This window comes from Pollicipes pollicipes, unplaced genomic scaffold (assembly GCF_011947565.3).
Source record: "Pollicipes pollicipes isolate AB1234 unplaced genomic scaffold, Ppol_2.1 Scaffold_5724;HRSCAF=6776_pilon_pilon_pilon, whole genome shotgun sequence".
Classification (NCBI taxonomy): domain Eukaryota; kingdom Metazoa; phylum Arthropoda; class Thecostraca; order Pollicipedomorpha; family Pollicipedidae; genus Pollicipes; species Pollicipes pollicipes.
Window position 1 is genome coordinate 16,188,650 of NW_023596746.1, and position 23,683 is coordinate 16,212,332.

Below are 23,683 nucleotides of genomic sequence, written 5' to 3' on the forward strand. Positions count from 1 at the left end.
GCTGCGCGAACATAACGCTTGTGTTAACGCCATGGGCGAACACGTTGCAACGTAACTGCATCTGGGTTGGGATTCCGCCAAACCAATAGCCTCATTTGCGCTACTACCGCCCATAGTTAGGTGGCATCATTTCACTGTTCTTGCCATGCGAAAGATAGTATGACGCAAAACTTTTCCCGAAAACGAAGCGGCAATCTGCCAACTGCACCCCCGACCCGTAATCAACGATCGATAACGGCTTGTCACACGTCGGTAGCTAATCTACTGATCCAGCTATCTATTTGCCACTGTGAGTCAAAAGCCATGGGCCTGGCAGTGCTGTTCACAAACAGCAGTAAGACTATGCAGTAAGCTTTATATGTGTATACAGGCTACATTTGTGAAGACTAGTAAGTTTCAAGACAGTGCCGCGCCTCCACGACGAGGTAGGTCAAGTTACCCAACATTGCCTCGCGCTATGTTCGATCGCCCGGCCGGGACCTTGTATCAGCATGACGCACGTGAGCAGATAGCGTGCCCCGATTATCAGCCGGATCCGCGCGGCGGCAGAGCAGACAGGGCTGGCTGGCTGCTATCTGACAAGCTGCCGCCGCGGACAGCACGGCGCCAGGGGGCGTCAGTCCGACGCCGACTGCTGGGCCGTGGTCGCGGTGACGTTGACGACAGAGCAGTCGCTGTCCGCCTGCCCGCAACTGACCTAGCCGTCTCCCTCAGAGACAGCACCGCGCGCCTCGGCGGTGGCACCTCTCAGTGGCCGAGGAGTGTACCGTGCGCAGAGAGGGGTGTACCTACGCCACCCGCGCTGCAGTGTGCGCCCGGGGCTTCGCCGGAGGGTGCAGTCGGTGCCAGGAGCATAAGGACACGCGGACACGCCAGAGCGCGCTACAGTCACGTCCAGCGGCGGCCAACGCTCGGTGGTGCAGATAGCACGGCATGGGTCGCCTGGTGCTGCTCGGCCTGCTGGCGGCGCTGGCGCTCTCTGCCAGAGCCGCCACCAATTGTCCCCCTCACCTCAGTGATCTCACTGTTTGCGAGGGCGCCGCGAAGAAGGGCCAATGTCCCGCCGGCTACATGTACCAGGAAAAGCTGCTTGGCTGCTCACTCTGTTCTGGCTGCGTCGCGTACAAAGGTAAGAAGCTCTGCTGCGCTGAACTAAACCTGTAAGGAGCAGTAACACAGCTTGCGGTGGGTGGGTGCATATTGTCAAAGAACCACTCGTGGCGACTGTTAATGAGAGCCGATTGAGGCATTGAGATAAAAACTTGTAATACCGGTCTCAATTTTCCCAGTGCATGCAGGAGTTCCTGTTAGTTACCACCTGTGACCGTAACAGTCTGCTCGCAAACGCCGCACACATTTGCGGTCCCAAATGACGCGCTGTCCGTCGCCAGGCTTCAGCGCCACCTGCCTGCCTGCCAGCACCACGCCGGAGCAGTCCCAGTACTCGATCGTGATGAAGTCGGGACTGGCTCTGGTCAACTACACCGACTGCGGGCCCGGCCTAAACTGCACCGACGGCCGGTGCCAGCTGGCCGACAGCACCACGCCGTGCCTGCAGGCACTGCACGACTACCTGACAGCCAGCCCGCCCAAGACCTACTGGTACCGCCCCGAGTGTCTGCCGGACGGCACGTACGCGCCCGTTCAGTGTCAGGACCGCACCACCTCCGGCGTCTGCTTCTGCGTCACGTCCGACGGCACACGCATCTTCGGGCGTGATCTGCACACGAACCGGCACCTGATGACGTGCGGTGAGCCCTGCCGCACTCCGTCGGCGTTTGCCCCGTTCTGACCTCACACCGTCGCTGGGTAACCCACTGCGTCATCCCACGTCCCGCCAAACTCTGCTCCGCCCGGTTTAATACCGCAATCAGAGGAGACTTGGTAAGTCACCCAAACGTCACGCCGCGATAAGCTGCTTCGCTCTCTTACGAACCAGCTGGCATGCGATGAGCTGCTTCGCTCTCCTCCGAACCGGTTGGCATGCGATGAGCCACTCTTGAGCCACAGATGAGCCAGTTGGCATGCGATGAGCCACTCTGCATTCCGCCAAATTCTGTCCCGCGACTTCGCATTGTGGCCAAATAATGTGCGGTGAGCAGCCCCGTGCATATGTACTTTGCCAAGCAACGACCACACTGCATTTACGCATGCGACAGCCAGGCGACGGATTTGGCCTTTAAAATGCGGATAAGGACGGCGGGCATAAATCGTTCCCATGTTGGTTTGGGCCTCGCGGCCTGCCTGCTTCTCCATGCAGGACAGCCTGCCCATGCCTAGCCTCCGCGTGCTCCTCGTACACGTAACGGATCGCATTCATCCTACGGGGGTCTGACACTCTCCTGCAACCTGACCTCACCCAAACTGCGGACCGATTGTGACGACCGATCCGCTTCTGACGTACCCCATGATCACCAGTCCGCCTACGGGGGTCTACTCGGAGGGAACGAGAGCTCCAACGGCGAGCGTGGGACAACACCTCCCCCTTCCCACCCCTCCCGTCACCCCACCCGAGCCCGTCACAGCGTCCCCCAGACTGATGTCTCTCTCCGGCAGCATGCTCGCGCAAGTTCTGGGAGATGACGGCGGCGGACCGCAAGGACATCACGCTGCACTGCGAGCCCAACGGCAACTACGAGCCGCTGCAGTGCGACAAGGACGTGTGTTTCTGCGTCAACTCTACGACGGCTGAGCTGTACGGCGGCACCGTTTCCCGGGAGCAGTGGACTGGCCTGCCCTGCTGTACGTCGGGCGTTGCCCACCGCCTGGCCGGGCTTCCCGAACTGGGCACATTTCATCCGGTTAATCTCCCGGTTGTACTCAATTTTGCTGATAAGACACTGAATCCCCGTTTTACACACGGCCTCGCGAGAGTTAAGTTGCCCCTCCCCCTGTGTTTTTTTCTTTAAATGACTTACGAACGGTGTAACTTGTTGACATCAAGCCATGCACAGCTAGAGAGAATTAATCAAAGTTTTGGACATGCGCGCTGACAATTTCTAAAAAGAAGGCCCCATCACCCGGCGTTGCAATCTCTACAGGCCGCACAGCATCGATCTAGCAACTAACACCACGCGGCGGCCAAAGGGCGACCGAAGACGACCACGCTGTCGTCTTCGTGGTGAAAAGCCCATATATTGTTTTTTGTCATTTGTTTTTCTACGTCATTTGGTTCGTCCTCTCAAGCTGAATTCGGTTATTCAAACCAGTAGCTGAAAATTGCACAAGCTTTTAGCTAAAAAAGCTAGAAGCTTATAACAATTTCGGATTATGATTTAAATAAGCGACTTCAGCTTGAGAAGACGAACCGGGTGATGTAAAACACGAACAATGGCCACGGATCAACATATGGTTTTTTACAATTTGGACTATAGCATAAATATAAACGAAATGCCTTCTAACGCCGCGTCTATCAATCCGTAGGTTTTAAACGAAGTCCGTACCGTGAATTACACCTGTGAAATTTGCAGACAGGAAATGGAAATATGTCAGCATTGAGAGCGCTGCAAAATCTTAGCATTATGGGACGTCCCTGTTTAATTTTTGAAGACCATCAATCTATTTTGAAACACATTTGAAAACATTATTTCGTAACACACGGTGGCCCCCGGTGCCTGCCGTCTGGTATCAACTGCAGCGACCAACACCACTGGGTTTGACGAAAACTGCAACCCCAGGCATCGATGACCCTGCTTTTAGATATTGCGAGTACGCACTCACATGCTGGACACTTTTTGGTCTGGATAAGTTTGCCGGACTATTCTGAAAAACGATGGGCGTTTCCAGAGAGACATTTTGTGCAAATGTTTGACCTCATTTCGATTCACCTTATGGAAAAGAAAGGGAACGTTTTATCTTTCCCAAGCAAGGAGCAGAGGCTCTTCCGTCCCAGCCCGTGGTACCCTCCGGCTGCCATTAAACGAAACGGGCCCCCTAGTGGATCCGCAGGCCTTCAAAGGCATACACCATGTATCGACCCCATCTCTGACACTGGAGGCTCTCTGGCCGGGGTAAAGAAATCCAGACCGACGCAGAGGTCCTCACGATCGCAGCGTGTCCATTACCGGCGACTGGGACTCGATCATTGGCACAGGGACTCCAAGTTGCATTATCGGGGCCCTTAACTGAATGAAGCGGAGGGGCACCTCGACGTGGGACCCATGGCGGTGACATAGGGGCCCTCACTCTCTCACTGTGGAATCGTTCATCGTGATTTTTCATATCTAATTCATTGCCAGTAAATAGAGTCCAGCGCCAAAGGCCCTCCGACATCCGCGGCCCCATCCCTGTACCCTGTTCAGAAAATGTGCCTGTCGCCGACTCGTGTCATCTTGCACATACAGAACCCCTGTTAGCTACCGTGGGTCGTAAACTGCTTCAGGGGCCTGATCGATGTAAGTCGCGGACTCGGCCCTGTCCATGCTTTGAAAATGGGGCCCCAGAGCTCAGACCGACACGGAGCCGGCTGTTCGGTGTTGATACCAGAAAGGCTGGAAAGATGTTGTGACATTTTATTTTCTGAAGGTCTAAACCACAATGACCTTGAACGACTTTGCCTTGAAAATGTATCTAGCTCCAAGTTGGTTGCCAGTGTAGATCTGAAGACACCTCAACGCCGATTTCAAGCCTAACGTTATTTGACCTGAGTCGACCCGGAGGTCACTACTTAGAGATGAAAAAAATCGTGCAATTAGTTTACACACGGTTCTACACACACAACGGAAGTTTTGTGTCTAGCTCTCCTAGTTTCTGACATCTCGGGGAGGGGGTCCTCAAGTGACCACCCAACCAAGGCGCGTCGTAATGAACCGGCCATTCAGGTGCATGTCACGTGGCATTTTAGCCACGGCATAGCACATTATGGCTTGAATTACATCGTATTGACGGCATGTGGAAATGCTCAGACGTAGCGGGGTGGTTATCGTTGTTGGAGCGATCCATGTGGGTTGAACAATTTCTTTCATCCATTTTGACTTAAATTGTTGTTGTAGCTATCGTCCGAAATGCGGGAATTATACAGATATTTCTGGCTGTTTTCCGTTTCAGATGACCCTAAACACTTTCCGGGCAGCTATAACCGTCTATGTGAGTCCATGAACAGGGCGTCTCGGAAAGTGGCCACGCTTCTTGTCTCCCACGGCATCCACGAGTCGTCCAACTTCTCCGCGAAGTGCGATCCGGACGGCAGCTACTACCCGACGTACTGCAGTGCCAAGGACCAAAGGTTCGTCTGACAATGCCTCTAACCGGACGGCAGCTACTACCCGACGTACTGCAGTGCCAAGGACCAAAGGTTCGTCCGGCAATGCTTCTAACCAGACGGCAGCTACTGCCCGACGTACTGCAGTGCCAAGGACCAAAGGTTCGTCTGACAATGCCTCTAACCGAACGGCAGCTACTACCCGACGTACTGCAGTGCCAAGGACCAAAGGTTCGGCTGACAATGCCTCTAACCAGACGGCAGCTACTATCCGACGTACTGCAGTGCCAAGGACCAAAGGTTCGTCTGACAATGCCTCTAACCAGACGGCAGCTACTACCCGACGTACTGCAGTGCCAAGGACCAAAGGTTCGTCTGACAATGCCTCTAACCAGACGGCAGCTACTACCCGACGTACTGCAGTGCCAAGGACCAAAGGTTCGTCTGAAAATGCCTCTAACCAGACGGCAGCTACTACCCGACGTACTGCAGTGCCAAGGACCAAAGGTTCGTCTGACAATGCCTCTAACCAGACGGCAGCTACTACCCGACGTACTGCAGTGCCAAGGACCAAAGGTTCGTCTGACAATGCCTCTAACCATACTGCAGTGCCAAGGACCAAAGGTTCGTCCGGCAATGCCTCTAACCGGACGGCAGCTACTACCCGACGTACTGCAGTCTCAAAGATCAAAGGTTCGTCTGACAATGCCTGTAAGCAATGAGCGCCCCCCCCCCCCCCCCCTGCAGACGCGTCTGCCTGCAGCTTCTTTGTTCGGTTCCGTCTGTTGATGCACGTTCAGGTATGTGAAGGCTGGCACGCAAGCTTCCCGATATGACTTCAGCATTGCTTATTACCTGCCCCCAGCTGCAAGTGTCGTGACAGAGCGGGAAACAACATTGGCAACTACTACGTGGACAGCTCTCACGCAGACGCCAATAGCATGAATTGTCGTGAGTAGCAGACTCCACAAAACTTTTCTCTACGGTACGACGTTGCTGTGTCACATATTTCAGCCCACAGCTGGGCGTGAGGAGTGTCAATTCAGCCTCCCAGCGAGCCAAGTCTCGGACGGATTTAGGGCCAGATGTCGCTGCGTTGGTTGCTGAAGGATATTTCACAATATGTTATTCGCCATCGACGTTCGCTGGGCCACATGTGACCCGCCCACCGCTGGCGGGAGTGAAGTTTATTGGACCGTATGCTGGCACGCATTTTACATTTTCCAGCGACATCCTTCAGCTGGATCCCGCTGGCACCGTGTCCAGGGCTCTGGTCGATCTTGATCTTGCTACAAAAGGGTGAGGGCGAGGCTGACTAGTTTCGCGACGCTGTTTCAGAGTGCGCCCGAGATCATAATGATTACGATGCAATCGCGTACAGCCTGAGGAACGTCGCTTGCGATACAAATGGTGAGTGTCACGAGCATTATTTTATGTTGTTGCACATATTGAATACTGCAAAGAACCTTAGAGCATCCCAGGTAGTACTGACGATTGTTAGAGTACCAGGGAGTGCCAAGTACCAGGAGGCAAAAAAAAAAAAACAACACACAAGCAAGGATCATCACGGCGCATCCGGTAATGTCAAATCCAGGAAGCACGAACGACTCCCAAAGAATGCCAGGTAACACCAGATACATTCTGACAAGGAAAAAAATATTGCTGATTATCATATGGCATATATTCCTCATCTATCGAGTAACCCTTTCCACAGGAGTTTGCCCTTTGGGTTGCAATTTTTATGTTGGGGTTTCTTCTGGCGATGGCGATCAGTTTGTTGGGGTTTTGTCTGGCGATAACTGTGATGGCGAGTACTACACGGTGCTTCCGTCATTAAGATAACATTTTGGCTCATGGCGTCGCCGGGGGGGGGGGGGGGGGGCAAGACGACATAAGACCAAATTTCTGACATTATTGATTTTTGCGTTTGATAACCTACTTAGCGTTCAGAACTGTCTTATCAGTGAAATAGCATGAAACCAGAAAGTTCTTTTTGACATGACTAATCTCGTTAGATGTGGCAGAATGTTCTTTTGAATATATGGTGTTGCAAACAGCAGCACACGTCGTTGGCAAATTAGCAATTGCAAAGTTATGTTGTGCGACAGTTGTGACTCTAGATCAGTTATAGAGACAATATTTCACGAACTGGACCAGTCAGTTTCAATTCTGACCAGTTCTGTGCAATCGGTATGAAAGTCATGGACATGGGCAGGAAGCTTGAGAACAGCATAAGTGGCATGTGGCGGAATAGGTGCGAGACGGGGAAACCTGCGCCATGCATTTCCGTATAACTTTTGATCCGTACCCAGAGGTGTTATCTTGTGCAAAGATGAAGCCAGGCACGCCCCTATTATGTTCTCAGGCGCAGATCGTGTAGAGCCCCTCAATTTCCAGGGGCAGACCCTATCCGCGGCACCTCCATGGCGGTGTGTGGACCAAACCGATTTCGAGAACGGTTTGTTCCCTAGTATTCTGTGACGCTTCCACGTCGTTGAATACGCCGAACACTGTGTGGTAGCATTAAGCAGACCTGCACACTGAGCACTGGCTTGTCGGCAGGTAACTACAAACCGGAGCAGTGCGGTCAGGACCAGTGCTACTGCGTGGATTCATGGGGCACGCCCAGTTCTCTGCCGGTGACTACAAACATCGATGGCGTAGGCGCACTGACACGCTGCTGCCTTAAGTGCCTAAGGAAGAACACGCTCGACTGCTCGGACAAGACAAAGTACGAGAAATATTGCACAGAGGGCCTGCCGACCTGGCTGCAATAGCTCACCTGGCCCAATGAGCCAGAAGGCGTGAAGCCATGACACGGCTGAAGATCATCCTTTGACCATCGTTCTAAAGGTTGCCGTCTTGACTTCAGAGGTTTCGGTATCCAGATCAATTTTCGAACCCATCAGCAGGGGAGCAGGGCTGAGTTTTGAACTTGAAAGGCACAAGATATCGCGTTTAATGATTATGACTATAGTCAAATTAGTGGGCATCAGCACCTCACCGGAAGGTTATGCGAGCCTCACAGCCCTGGGACGCGACGAGCCAAATGACCGTTTGTACGACAGGACCTCGTGCGTCCTTATGCGTACGTATGCTGGTGCTACCGCATCACTGTTATTTAGTCCATCACTCTGGACGTAGCAGGACATGTCACACAAGTGTGCATTTTGGCAATAAATAGCAGGCGTCGCTGACTCATTGCATCTGACCTCGTGGTTGACATCGTCGGGTTTGTAAGCAGTTTTCCATGTTTAGGTACCCCAAAAAATGAGTACCTAAACACAGTGGCGGCGCTTCCACGTATGCATTTAGCCGATTCCTAACGAAATTGCAGAGCCACCTCAGCATCTTTTCAAAAGTATCTCATGACCTGAGATACTGTCGTGAAGTGGCCTTTGTAGCCGATAAGCCCCAAAAAAGCACAATTATCATCAAAACCTAGTTAGTTATGACACGTTTCAGCGTATTAATAGCCTTAACTTATCTAGATTTAAAATCACTTATGCAACCAACGGAATGTACGCTAAACATTTCCACGATAAGACGTATATCTCATAGTGCCATTGTAGTAGCATTTTACTTTGAAATATTCCACTAGGAGCACGTCTCGGCTCTGCGCCCAAACCTTGGGCACTTGTTCACTCACGCATACGCTGGTGTTCACTCAATGTAACGTTGGTGTTCACTCAACTTGTGTTACGGCATTTTACGTCAGGTCCCCAAAAACCTGACGACGGCCGGCGGTCCGAGGTGTTATGTACATATTAACGCGCGCTCGGGTGTGGGTCAAATTGCCCCCTCCCCTCCCCGAAGGTTTTTCAAGAATAATTTCCGGACCGCGCGGCGCAGTCACGCCAAATTTTGCATAGCTGTGGGCAATTCAGAAGCAGATTGTTTGGGTTAAAAAATGTAGATTTATCTGGCAAGGTCACTGACCCGTGGCAGGTCAAATTCAGGCCATGTATTCTGCGAAGTCAATTTCTAGGGAATCGTTCAATATGATGTAATAATAGAGTATTAGACGAAACCACACATCTCCGAGATACTTTCTTTGGGAACACAACAAACACAATAGAAAGAGCAAATTCAACTTTTCTATGGTCAGTTTTAAGGTTAGACCAAGGTTAAAGCCAATTTGTTCTGGTATTCTACTGCTCGCTGTATGGGGAAGTTTCTGGTGTTCATTTGAATTTACTGATAACAGAAACCGCATTATGCATCTTTTATTCACGTCTCAAAGGTTAGGATAGGTCACTAACCTGAAATGACCCAGGTTAACATTTTGTTCTAAAAACCTACTGTCTATTATAATCTTTTTTCGTTTATTCAAATGCAAAACTCAAAACAGTCCTGTATGATTTTGGTAACCATGACCTTCAAAAGGTCAAACAAAGTTACTGACCTTAAATGATTACGTGAGCATTTTCTTAGAACAGGCATTTAGTTTATAGGGCATTTCGGAGACCAACCTGGAGATTGACCTTGTTTGGCCTTACGTGACCCAAAGGTCATGACCTAGGGACCTCAAACTTCGGCCTGGTTGAATTCATGTACAGGTCAACACACCCTGTGTATTTCGTGTCTCTAATTCTCTTAATTCCTGCGACCTCAGGGTAGTGGTCAAATTGACCCTCCACCCGAACAAAGGGTATCCAACCGGCCATCCGGGCGCGTGTTAACACACCAGCCTAGGACGATTCCAACAATTGTTCCATACATGGTACTCATACCTCGTCCCAATCCATCCGCACAATTGCAGCAAAGGACAAGCATTCTACAGGCGCCAAACTCTGATGTCATGATAGTTGATGGCAACCATGTGTTGTCACGGCAGCTCACTGTATGGGTTTGACACCAAAGCTTACTTTATTTTTACAGGCCAAGTATTATAAATGATATATTTGTTGGGCGTCTGAGGATGGACAGGATTACGTCTCCTAACTCTGAAAAAATTACGTGTGAGTGACTTATGTTCGACTCGAGCTAAAGCATGAATCGGCTCATCAGCCGATCGTCTTGGGGAAAGTGGTAAGCTCAGTCGGCCCACTAGGAAAATGCTGCTTTAAGTCAAGACATGAATCGCATTTCTCGCACTTTTAATGAGCTGAATCATAAGTCGATCATTACTTACAATGTTGCGTCAGTGAGCGAAGTCTCTGGCTAGCGCAGTCTTTGTCGCTTATTCAAATGCAAAACTCGAAGCAGCCTTGCAGGATTCTTGTCACCATGACCTTCGAAGGTCAAACAAGGTCGCTGGCCTTTGATGGGCATGTGAACTGTTCTTTAGAACAGGTATCTAGGTTCTGGGGGCATTTTGGAAACCAATCTGAAGTTCGACCTTGTTTGACGTAACTTGACCTGAAAGTCACCACCTAGGAACCTCAGATTTTGACTTAGTGAGTTCGTGTACAGGCCATCATATGCTGCGAATTTGGTGTCTCTAGCTTACTTAGTTCCTGAGATCTGAGGTAGGTCAAATTGGCCCTCACCCGAGCGAAGGGCATCCAACCGGCCACCCGGGCACGTTAACGAGCCATTGCTTACACCGTTCAAGTTGATGGTGCATGGTAGACCAGCTGGAGCAATTTTTTAGGGCACGTCGTACAAACGCACGAACTGCGATCGTCCGGTAACGCCCTGGGCATTTGCTAGCCGCGGTCATACTTGCCAGCATAAGTGGGTTTACGGGGCACTTTTGTGACGAAAGATCCGCTGCTCGCACTCACATCAATGTCAAGAAAAGGTAAGTGGATGCCGATACTCACGCCAGTTGTGATTCGTGACTACGATTACCGCTGCACGACGGTCTGCAGTTGGTGGAGGTGGGCCTCGTATCTGACATCAACAAATATGTCATCGACATATCTGCAGTTAATGTGTGGTTCTAAGGTTAAGGTTTGTGAGGACACGGTTCTCTAGCCAGCGCATGTCCATATCTGCAAACAGGTATTCGAGCGGGGACCTCATTGCGGTGGCCCAAAATGCTCCGATGCTGCACAACGGAGGCACCCTTCCGCTGTTCGAAGGGAAAACTCTATTGTCAAGTAGATCGTGTAGCAAACTAAAATCTAAAAACTTAAAAAACAAAGATAAAAAGGTGTCGCAAACTAAAAAGCTATCTAAAGCGCACTAATAGAGTGCATGAATTGAGATGCCCGCATGGAGACTACCGGCTCCGCAACTTAACCCATATTGTAATGACCACACTATCCCTATCAGGACGCATTGCTATTCACGTGCGTGAGGGAGCGCCATGCCAACATTTGCGCAATACCAACCATCAATAACTCCTGCTCTTTGTCTTGATTGAAAACGCACTGATACTAAAACCATGTCCGGACAAACGCCGTCTTCAAGTCCTTGCAGCTATTCCCATCAGAAAAAGAATGCTTGAGTTCAATAAACAGCTTAAGCAATCCATTACTTTGGACCTTTTCAGTCAGCTAATGACAGCAGGGTGATTCGATGTCTTTGCCTTTCCATGGTGTCAGACTGGTTGGAAAAGGGATCGTATGTTTGTGTTTTGCAATTTGGCTAGATATTCGGACGTAGAACCTGTTAACTTATAGCTCACCAATCATTGTTTCGTAGAGCATGCCTGGTATTTTGCCATACTCGAATAATTACTGTTCGACCATCTTATATTGCTTGAGAATGGGGAACGAATGTCCTAGAAGCGTTAACTAGCTTAAGGTAATATATATGACTAAAGGCGGGTTGATTTATAAATTAAATGCACATTTGCCCTTGCGTATCACAAGACTTGCATACACACACACACACACACACACACACACACACACACACACACACACACACACACACACACACACACACACACACACACACACACACACACACACACACACACACACACACACACACACACACACACACACACACACACACACACACACACACACACACACACACACACACACACACACACACACACACACACACACACACACACACACACACACACACACACACACACACACACACACACATCTATATATATATATATATATATATATATATATATATATATATATATATAAGCCACCAGTTTTGGAGAAATTCTCGGGAGGATGAAACCACATCCAGACAAATATGTTTTACTTTGAACCTCTACCACCTTGTATACCCGTTTCGAGAACTACGCTAGTTTTAGGGACCAATATCATGCAGTCCTGTAAACAATCATTCATTATCCGTAATACTGCATCTCCCAATCTAAATATTGTAACACCTGTAAATTTTGAAAGCACTAGACCCATATATTACTCTATCCCGGTGCATATGTATGCTAGCGCTTTTTGCAGCGCTAGCATACTTGCAAGGGGCGTCAGGCTCGTATAAAATTAGGCCATCTTTGCCACCGCGAGCAATCCGAGAGCATTTCAGTCCGCTTTCCATGAGGAGGGTTCTATTGCTAATGGCAGTGTTCACGGTGGGAATTTAAAACGATGGGCGCACTCGCTAAGTTAAATCAAGTCGATTACTTGACATGACCATACATATTACAGTGTATGGTCGGCGGCCGATCAGTGACGACTGGCGCTAAAAGATAACTTCTGCTTTGCTCGCTGAGCGTTTCCAGAATGCAGCAGCAATATTCTGGCATGTGTACGCAAGCGGCTTCGGAAGGGCAAGCCTATGCTTGGCTGGCCGTGGACTGGAAAGCGTGAACTCGACGGTGGGGAGCTTTTGGAACCGACTCGGGGAGAATATCTAAGCACGTACCATTGAGCGTACTTCCTAACTTGAGCTTTTTCGGTCACGCGTTGTTCTAGACAAGACATATTATTGGATTAAAGACTACTTTAAGGGAGTGTCTAAATTTTGGAACAAATTCCAAAGACATGCTCTGGTGAGCTATGGGGACATGCCATTAATGTAAATAAAATCGCGAAGAAGAACGTCATTTTCAGCAGGATATTATGCGCAAATCAGCTTGATCTATTTTCAGGTCCCAATTACGCGGTCAACATTCCAGACCACCACTGGACTGTATTTCTAAGGCCTTGGACGATTCCAGCGCACGCGAGACGGCGTTCACCATTGTAAAGTTCAGGATCCTTTCGGATGATTGTTGAATTGTGCACACGGTATATAAATTGTGAATGAAGATTTTCAATATGTGAAAACAGCCCTGTTGAACATGTGAGGGCTCGATTTCCTGAGTCATCAAAGATGATTATGGCAGAACGACATTACAGCTTACGTCGGATCATCTGCTCTTAGACAACAATGAGAACGTGTGATTAATTATTAAGATACGCCGTTGGTGGGATGTTAGCAGCGAAAAATATACCGTGTCTCTGTTCGCCTGTTTTGTGTCATTGGCACCAATTAAATATCAAACGCCTACTTCAACGCTGTGTTTTTGCACAACTCTGCAAGCGAAAAGCCGGAGATAAGACAGTAGTAATAGTCTTATTCCTTGGAAAAAGACAGGAGAATAGGGATATAGATGGGTTGATATTTCGGCAGTATGCCTTTATCGAAACACTTCTGCTATCGTTTCGATAAAGTCTTATCTATGTGAATAATGTTCCTGGAAAATGCACTGAACAACTTATGAAAAACCATAGACGTATGGCTAAAATGATGGACAGATAAGGCTGTGAATCATGAGTAAAAACATTCAAAAGGCATTATGTTGTGCTCTTGTCATCACGACAAATTAAAAAATGATAGATTGTGAGTCGATAGTGAGTCAGTTAAGGTGAAGTTAAGCTACAGCTGAAGTAAAGCCAAATGCCTTCAGGCAAACGGCATGATGCTTCTATTCACCACCATTGCAGTAGTGGGCACATGTTACATTCGAGTGTTGATTAGGTGCAAATGTCAATAGATACGAGCGTTTGTAATTATCACAGCACGCGCCGTAAACAGCGGGCGAGCAGTGCACTGGCGAAACATGTGTGCCACTAAACCAGCTGATATGTCGCTGACGTATACCTGCCTAAGAAACGCAACATTTGCCAAACAAGCACCCAAGTTAGCAAGGTAAACAACGTAAATACTGCAGCGTTTTGTAAAAGTGGCGGAATAATAGCTTCGTAGTAGTATATATATATATATATATATATATATATATATATATATATATATATATATATATATATATATATATATATATGTATATATATATATATATGCATACATATATGTGTATGTATATCTACTATAGATATGGAGATATATATAACATGTATATATATATATATATATATATTCCTCAATAGACGGCTTCACGCTCTCATGCCATTGATTACGCGAGGATTTTGGCGAATTGGTGTGCCGAGGGTATGGCACAACGAACACGCTGCAAACGCTCAAACAAGTAAGACTTATCAAGTTCATTGTGGTGAGGCGGACGTTCCATGACATCGCTCCCGTCGAAGAGGCTATTCAAGTCAAAATCTGAGCTTTTCAGAAGGATTTCGAGAAAACTGGCATTGCTGATCAAATCAGAACCGTGTAATCTAACAATACGTTTAATGTGCAAGAAGGGTGGGATACTGGTTTTTAGGAGACGACTTCTGGAGAGGCGCGGCATGCATGTTTGCTTTGATCTGCGTGTCAAAGTATTTCAGCAGAATAAACTGATACGGGACAAACAGATGTTGGATTGCCTGGACTCCAAAATTTGTATGCAGTACGAGGCGCGGCACGTTTCATGTGGATTTCTTGTTCATCACTAAAACTGCGCCGGCCACGCTAGTACAACAGATTGCTACACGAACCCGACCGGCCCGTAATTAGAGCGGTGTACCGCACTTCGCCACCCAGACGTGGGTGTCCCCCGGCAGCTCGTGACGTCACATAGCGGCGAAGCACGATTGGCGGAGAGCCGAATGGGCGTGGGCATGCGACCGTGGAAGAACGCCGCGCCACGCTGCTGATGCCAGAGCCGGCAAGAAGATCCGCGGCGTGTGGTGCGCACCATTCGTCAGCCTTCGAGGTAGGTGAGTCTGCATCATCAGGAACCGGTGCGTCACGCACCCGCGGAGACGGAACTTCCGTGCTGCACCCAAGTGGCGTGAAGGCAGAAAGTACGACGTTCACCGTCTCATCGTGATTTTCATGATCATATTGTCTCTTTGCCCTTTGGTATTTACGTCGCAATTCGTTCGAATGTGACCAGGGAGTTGGCACACCATGGCTGTGCCAACTGCGTATTCACCACTAGTAAAAGCAAAGTTTATCAGACAGATCTAATGTTGGGAGCATGCGGCTGGGACCAAAATGTCTGGCAAAGGGTGTGAGAAAATCCGGGTGACCGTGCGCACATCTTTTTTCAAATCCGCTCTCATCTCAAACATTTTGTTCTCCGATGAAATTGATAGGTCGTCGCGACTTTAAAGTCTCGAAATCCTGAGCACAAAATACTAATGTTATCGCCCTTCATAAGACTTGTCTTTGGACACTGCAAAAGTATTTGCAAGTCGCGTATGCATACAAAAGTGGTCCGGAAAGTGCGCGTACAATACGGCTTGATAGAGGCCGCGGATACGTTTTAGCTGTTAAGTGGCAGAGCTGAAGTATAATCGGCTTGAGCTATTTCGTTGCTGATCGAGATGCTTTCAGAAAAGCTCTATGCGCAGCATCATCTATACAATTCAGAATAACTCTGCACAATCTATTTATGCTGGGCTCATCCACTGCTTGCCCGTAAAACTTGCAAATTTCCATCAAGTTTCATTAATGCCCATTTCGCTCTGATATTGAATTAAAATGTAGTCAGATTCTACGGCCGTATGACAGATGTGATGGATGAGATATAGGCCAGGAAGTCAGGTACTGGCACAACCAGAGTGACGTCGCTACGACGGTCGGTCCGCTGATAATCGGTCTTCCATTCAATGTCTTTTAACCTGCACAGCCCCGAACAAATATAAAACACTGACAAGGTCATTCCCATTGCAGGTCATCGTACTTGATTTTATGCTGGTGAATTTCGGTAATTACAGTTTTTGAATGGTAATGATTATCCATTAACTGGCTGTTACCAAAGTGGCTGCTAGAAAAAAAACAGCTGATAATTCCATGTATTCATTTCTATTACTTTAGCAAACACAGATACATACCGAAAGGTGAACTAGATCAGTTCAGATTGGGTCAGATACCGCTGTTATTTTGTGCGTTAAGGCACGTGCCCCCCCCCCCCCCCGTTGTTGTGGCTTAAATGTAGTCATGTAAGCTTGCGGTCACTTATGTGCGTGACTGCTGAAGGTTCGTTGGGTCTGAAAGGCGCTTCCGTCACAGTGACTTGTGAGAAAGGGCATGGTGGCAGGCGCAATGTGAAGCAAACAAAAGAACAAGAAAAAAAAAAACAAAACATGAACTTCATTTCCCATGTCCCATTCTGCAATGTGTGGCAGATATTTGTTTGATCTCATTTTGGCAGGCTTGAAAAAACTGAAATTTTAAAAGCTTCCGGAGATGGTTAATTTGCATTGTTCACACAAGAAAACCAGGGGTTTAATTTTTTATGGTCTTAGCTCTCCCAATTTTTTGGGAAAAAGTTGAAATAGATTTAGCCATTTTCCTTTTCAGCCCCTCGAACTATTTTGAAATATCGTGCACCTGAGTAGTACATTGCTGAACCTTGGCAATCAAAGCTGACGGGGTCTCAGATAAGCTTCTGTTTCTTGTTGCTTGCGTTGGCATCACTTTGGCAGCATCACACATCATTGGCATCATCAGCTTGGTTCTTGCTGGAGCTGAGCATGTTCCAGCCTGTATCTTAGTTCTTGCTGGTCTCTCAACATCAGAGTAGGCTGGATCTTTCGACGTAATTTCAGACCGCGTCTGGGTTTTGCTGGGTATCTTGACATAATGTTGGCTGGATATTGGTTCTCTCTGGATTAAACAAAAAAACACATTTCCAAGCTGAATCTTTGTACTTGCTGGTCTCATGGCTTCGTATCAGACTGAATATTGGTTCTCGAATATTGAATATTGGATCTTGGAATATTGAATATTGGAATATTGGATCTTTGGACTTATTGTTAGGCTGAATCTTGGATCTTGCTGGATATTTCTCTTTAATTTAAGTCTGGATCCAGGCTGCGCCTGGCTTGTTGACGCAATATAAGGCTGCTTCCTGGGCTCTTTCTGATTTCGGAATCAGGAACCGGGAACCGGTTCCCGAGAAGAAATCTTGGGAACCAGGCATATGCCTGCTGGGAGGTACTGGTTAATGACGTCAGCATAAAGCATTGATTATATTGATGACTCTCAACATTTGCAACTCTGCTTATGATCTTGATTAAACATGGTGAAACACATAATTGCATGTAAAAATGAGGACCGTGAATACAACAACTCCATATACATGCAAACACCACCACTGAAAAACCCTGAATTCATTACGCCTCAAGCTTGAATCGATAGGAGCTGTAAGGCCTTTCTCGCTTATATCAAGCACAGGTCTACTATCAGCGACCTCACAGAAAAGATGGCCCGAATTGCAATTAGCATTAGAAACTTGCATACTTTGAAGAACGGGTCGAACTCATCATCTGCAGACTGAGCAAACTCTTTCCCAGTTTCATATTGTTTAAAAGGTCGTACATGTACGCTCGCCGTGTTTCTGGCATGTTCTACACTGAGTCCGACTTTTGGAGCACCCCCTCATTGTGAGAGAGTAGGTTGCAGAAGGCTTATTTTGTAGAAAATTGGTCCATCCAAAATACAGGAATGTTGATAACGACGTGTTTGTTGTGCATCACGAAGCATCACCAAGCAGGACAGGACACTTAAAGATCGTAGACAATTATAATTTTTGGCTGTTTCTGCCACCAGCGAAATGAGTAAGTCGGATCCCAGAACGCTGCACGTTAAAAATTTGGATATAGCGATGGCGAAGAGGGAGAAAGCCAGTTGTTCTGATGGTGTGGCCGCCAACTCTTCGGATTATTCAGCAGCTAGTGGAGTGGGCAAGCCGAATGTGAGAATGGTGAGTGTCAAACTGTTGAAGACGGCGTTGAAGAACAGTGAAATACTCAGTCCTGACGTAGTGGTTTATTTATGCATCACGGTAATCTGAAGAGACTAGTGCCATTAATGGAAGAATGACATCAAGAACAAAAAGTCTTCAAAGAAATCATTAAAGAAAATATAAATTCTCAATCCATCGTCCAAGGCCCTGAACTCCGGGCTTTCACATGAGAACTGTAACCCCCTTCATCCGTATTCAGGTCATCGTATGTCAGAAGTATACAGCCTTCCCAAAAATCACAAGCCAAGCCGAACATTCCTCTTCGTCCCATTGCGTCCACATGTGGGGACCAGAGACGGCGCTTTTACTTCTGCCGTATTCCATACACAAGTGATCCAGCTTTTTCACAACCCATGGCTTTTACTTCTGCCGTATTTCATGCACAAGTAATCCAGCTTCCTTCACTCAATTTATGAGCCTGTTGACATGTAATGCGAAGGTGGAGGCCGTAGCAGACTGGACATGGCTGACAGTTTTGAATTCAGGTATAAGCTTACATGCACGATGTAGGAGCAATTTTGCGTGCAATGCTGATTTTCTAATATTTGAAGTCAACTTAAGGCCTAGCTCCACAGATAGAATATTTTTCATTAGCACGGTCACCAGCGTTTCGCTATGCATCTCTGGCTTACCACTATGTCTGCCCATCAGGCAGACACAGTGGTAAGCCAAGTGGATCTAATTTCCAATCATTTACCCCCCCCCCCCCCCCTCGATCTTCCCACTATCTAGGAAACATTGGGTTAAATCCGGAGAAACAATGCTGTTACAAGCATCTGTACATGATAAACAATTTTTATTGTTCTATCCCCAACCGATTTTGTGAAATTTTACTCCTGACAGCAGGGGTCATCATTGCGCTTTTTGCACCAACTCTATCCGGGGAGGGCTAGGTGAACATGACACCCTCATTTTGGTTAGATATAGGTTCTTGTTGGGAGGCTGCTGCGTTGCAAAAATATAGTGTAACAAACCTTTCGTAACCAAAGGCAGCCTGAATCCTTGAATCTACATCCACCTCCGCTTAAGATGAGACGTGAACACAATTGTAAGCACACATATATTTTCAGCAGGTCTCAATTTGATTTGAGGTAGAAAGTGATGAAACCAGCAGCACATCCTCAAATTGAGGCGTCAATTCGACCACTGAAATCGGTACATGCATGCTTATATGTTTGTATTTTCTTGTATCCCTATGATCTCTGTTGAATGTCTGCCCATGAAAGTTTGTTCAGTTGCACTAACAGGTGGACAAGTGGAAAATGCAAAGATCCTGTACAGTTTCTGGCATGGAGAGCTGCAACAGATCCCGCCATCTCCAGATGATGCCAAGTCGTTGGGGCCACCAACACCAGACCGGTCAATTTCTCTTTTGAGCACCGTAGATGGTTACCATCAGGAAACTAAGACATAACGTGGCGAGCTAGCGCTATTAGATTTACGACAGGTCGATACATTTCGTCCAACGAGTCCACACAGAACTCGAAACGCAGCGGCTCGGCGCGTTGCTCGGCGGCCAGTGACATCGACAGAAATAATCAGGTGTTTCTCGCACAGAGCAGGCAAGCACGGCACAGGTAGGCCTGTCACAGCTACTCCAACTGCGGGAAGCCCGAGGCAGTAATCGCTGTCACATGACGTGCATCGGGAGTAGGATCCCGGAATGCCTTTCTGGTGGGGTGTGCAGAGGTAAGAAAGGTTGAAAGGATGTCGAGACGATATCAAAACGGACATTGAAAAAGCATCTTCATGGTTGAAATGATAGTATGTGGGCAGAACATAGAGTGACGTCTGTATTTTTCGCTGAACTTCTTGTTAAGGTGCATAAATTTATTTATAGTCTGAGGCCAGTTAAAAAAGAATTATCGCCGCCCTTGCCAAAAAATAACTCCCACCAAAACATTCCTCTCCTTACTGAGGTTTGTAAACGGTACTGACACCCGACGTAAATTTCACTGGCAACAACTTTTCTAGATTCGAAATCAGCTGTTGCTTATCAGAAGTACCAGATGCTATCATACCGCAAATATCTTTTTATTTTTACGATAGTCGATTATGCCCATTGAGAACGAAAAATAGCTCTTGTTGTTAAAAATTAGGTTAAGCAAGTGTCTTATGCGTGTAATTTGTTGTTTTTGTATTGCAGTAACATTTTAACCTCTATAGTCAAAACAAATTTCTACCCGAGCAATAGGCAGTGATCAAAGGCAAACAGGAAATTACAGCTCAGAGTGCAAAAGTTTTGCGGTTCTGACTAGCTGAATAAGACATAAAGTATTCCAAGTTGCGTAAAAATATTATATTCATGGTTATGTCGAGCGGAAATAAAGTGAGTGCAGTATGCAACTCATTGGTATAACCCATTACGGAGGCACATGTCAGATCTGAATAAAGTAGTACTGCTTGGGTAGACGCTCAGACGTTATGGTCGCTGTTCCGCCCATCTTTGCAGGAAGTTATGTGTTAAACTCAGAGCTGCCTGAACAAAGTAATTGGGGCAAGGGAGATAGCATCGTGTGAGAAGGTTAGCCCCCGTCTAAGAGAGACTAGGGATGGGCATGCCCGGCCGCCCCCCCCCCCCCGCTCTCTGTTTGCTAGTTATAAGTGAATACTCAAACACGAGCATATCACAGGTAATTCAATGTAAACAGGAAATGAATACATAGACTAAAGTAGCAAGTTATTACCACATAGACGAGATATTGTGTACAAAAGGAGGGGAAATGGCGTTTAAATTATGGAACCATGCGGAAAGGTACCTACCCACCACTAATAACTGAATTGCTATCGCATATGCACCCCATCCCCCCACCCTGCCCGATTCATCTCCTGGTTTAATGACGCCGCTGGCAACCTCACGTATAAATACTACTGACAACTGCTATTTGTCGCGTATAAACACTACCGACACCTGCTTTTTAACACGCGCCCGGGCGGTCGGTTGCACACCCTTCGCTCAGGTGGGGGGTCAATTTCTAAGCATTAAAATAAGCAGTTCAACGGGCCTGTTCAGATACCTATCCGCTGAAGTATTGTGTTGTTCCCTTTTCCTTGCAACTAGAAACATTACGAATGCTTCAGGTCAGCATTTATGATTTCAGATCCTGGTTACCACCCAAACATGGGCGATGAGTCGGGGAAGGAAGGCGGGGGGGGGGGGGGGGGAGAGCAGGGAGAACTGCCGCACAAATAAGGTCAACTTTTGACATCAACTTCTTCCTCCCCTCATCTAGCATTAGGGAAGAGGTTCCACTGTTACGCCTCACCCCCCCCCCCCCCTCCGTGTCTTACCGTACCACAAGCAGCAAGATGTAGGAACGTGGGTAACGCTGTAATACATCCAGTATCTAGCAATACCACTAATATTTATAAATCGAGACTCAGCCGTAAGCTGTAGCATGCTGCTGAATCCTGAACAATGTTTTCAGCGAATTTCCTTGACGTGTATCCTTCTGCGTCTTACGCGCATGAGACAGAACCCAAACACTACATTGACATCCCGGAGCATGAAATACGCGGCAGGCCCTTATGAATAGCCCGTTGTTGCCTGATGTTGACACCACCATCAACCAGGTGGGAACAAAATGATATAAGTTACGCAATGAAGATGCATGCACCCCAAAGCTTGGTTTCTGAGCTATTGCAAACTGGGTAGGGGCATTCTGATAAAAGTACGTTGGTCCTGTTAAAAAAATGCAACGATGAGGTGGAATTTTGTATCGGCCCATTTTCTACAATAAATGCGCATTTACTATTGCGCTTCTTGCCGCACATTTCGTTTATAAAACTCGATAGAGGAAAATCGCTCTCGACAGCGGAAAATTTTTCAGAGGAGTTGCTCTGAGCTTTTTGAAGCTCGGAGGAGGAAAATATGAAAAAATCCATCCGTTGACGGCAATTTTTTTGGTCAGAAAACTGACCTGTGGTACTCAAAATGCGCCGAAAGAGTCCTTACGACAACGCATTTGTCACTAATTCTGTATCCTTTTCTTTTCCAAACCGCCACCAAAACACCACCACGATGTCAAATTTCACGTCAGTTTCTTCCGCTGATGGAAAATGGCGGGATCATGATCCTGAATCCTGAGGCGAGTTTTATAAACAATTATCGTCAACGGATGGTTTTTTTTGGATTTCACTGCTCAGAGTTTTATAAAGCTCGCGGCAAAACATTCTTCTCCACACAATTCCTTTGCTGTCGGGAGCGATTTTCCATCATCAAGTTTTATAAACACAACGTGCGGCGAGAACCTCAATGATAAATGCGCAGTTATTGTAAGAAATGGGTCGATAAAATCCCACCTCATCATCGCGTTTTGTTTTTAAAGAAGACCGACAACGTTTTATCAGAATGTGCCCTCATTGGGTTGTAAGGGCCCAGCAGCCTAGTTTCACGGTGTATGCATCTTCATTAATCAACTTGTATCGTTCTGTTCCCACGTGGTCGATGGCGAAGTCAACATCAGGCTACAACGGTCTATTCACTAGGACCTGCAGCGTTCATCGTGCTTCAAGATGCTTATGTGTTGTTTTGGTTCTACCGCATGCGTGTAGGACGCGGCCGCATATAAGTCAAGGAAATTCGCAGTAAACATTGTGCAGGATTCAGCATTGTGCTATAGCTTGCAGGTTGAGGCTCGATTTATAAATACCCGCGGTATTGCTGGATGTATCACGGCCTCATCCACATTCCAGCACCTCGCTGCTTGTAAGGCGCGGGGAGCGGGGGGGGGGGGGGGGGGGAGGGCGAAGCAGTAGAACCTTTGTCTAGATGCCAGAGGGAGGAGGAGGAGGCAGTTAATGTCAGAAGCTGCTCTTATTTGTGCGGCAATTCTTCCTCCCCCCTCCCCCTAATTCATCGCCCATGCTTGGGTGGCAACCAGTGATCTGATATCATAAATGAGTACCTGAAGGATCCATATCATTTCTAATAACAGGGGAAATAGGAACAACACAGTGCTTCATTGGACGGGTATCTTAACAGGCCCTCTGAACTACTCATTTTATATTATTAAACCGGAGTGAAGGTCTTCTTTTTATGTGCAATTTAAATGTCATTTCCTATTTATATCCCTGGCTGCGATCGCCGTGATATATTCATGAACCGTGTATGCTTTCCCCCTCGTTCTGTGAAGTTAGTGGTTTATTTAATGATAGGCCCCTCCATCCAGCCTGTCCACCTCTGCACCCCTTGGCAACAGTAATGATTTTAATAGTTTCCGTGACAAAATTTCCTTTTGCCCCCCCCCCCCCCCCCACTCCCTCCTTAACCCCTGGCACACCAGATAGCCTCGTTCACCTGTGCGCTGAATAAGTTGTGGCGATACCGCGAATAATGGCTGCATTCATTCAGATTTGCCCGCATGTGCTGAAGTGCCTTTTCCAAATATGCATAACTGTACTGCTCACCCTATGGTATAAGATAGTAACATACCAAGCAAAAAGGAGAGGAGAGGGGGCAAAGT

General features: G+C 47.5%; 1 protein-coding gene across 1 annotated transcript; it reads left to right on the forward strand.

Annotated features, from left to right (window-relative positions):
• The first annotated feature begins 594 nt into the window (after positions 1-594).
• LOC119103447 (uncharacterized) lies at positions 595-8,397 on the forward strand. Its single transcript, XM_037226985.1, has 7 exons — positions 595-1,129; positions 1,392-1,751; positions 2,557-2,742; positions 5,047-5,224; positions 6,066-6,151; positions 6,539-6,610; positions 7,763-8,397. The coding sequence occupies exons 1-7, from the start codon at positions 934-936 to the stop codon at positions 7,975-7,977; spliced, it is 1,293 nt and encodes a 430-aa protein (XP_037082880.1). The 5' UTR covers positions 595-933; the 3' UTR covers positions 7,978-8,397.
• Positions 8,398-23,683: the final 15,286 nt, after the last annotated feature.

Excerpts from the sequence above, each read along its gene's own strand:
- LOC119103447 (XM_037226985.1), top strand. The coding sequence starts at position 934 with ATGGGTCGCCTGGTGCTGCTCGGCCTGCTGGCGGCGCTGGCGCTCTCT. Across the intron at positions 6,152-6,538 it reads CGCCAATAGCATGAATTGTC|AGTGCGCCCGAGATCATAAT; the intron begins GTGAGTAGCAGA and ends ACGCTGTTTCAG. Across the intron at positions 6,611-7,762 it reads CGTCGCTTGCGATACAAATG|GTAACTACAAACCGGAGCAG; the intron begins GTGAGTGTCACG and ends GCTTGTCGGCAG.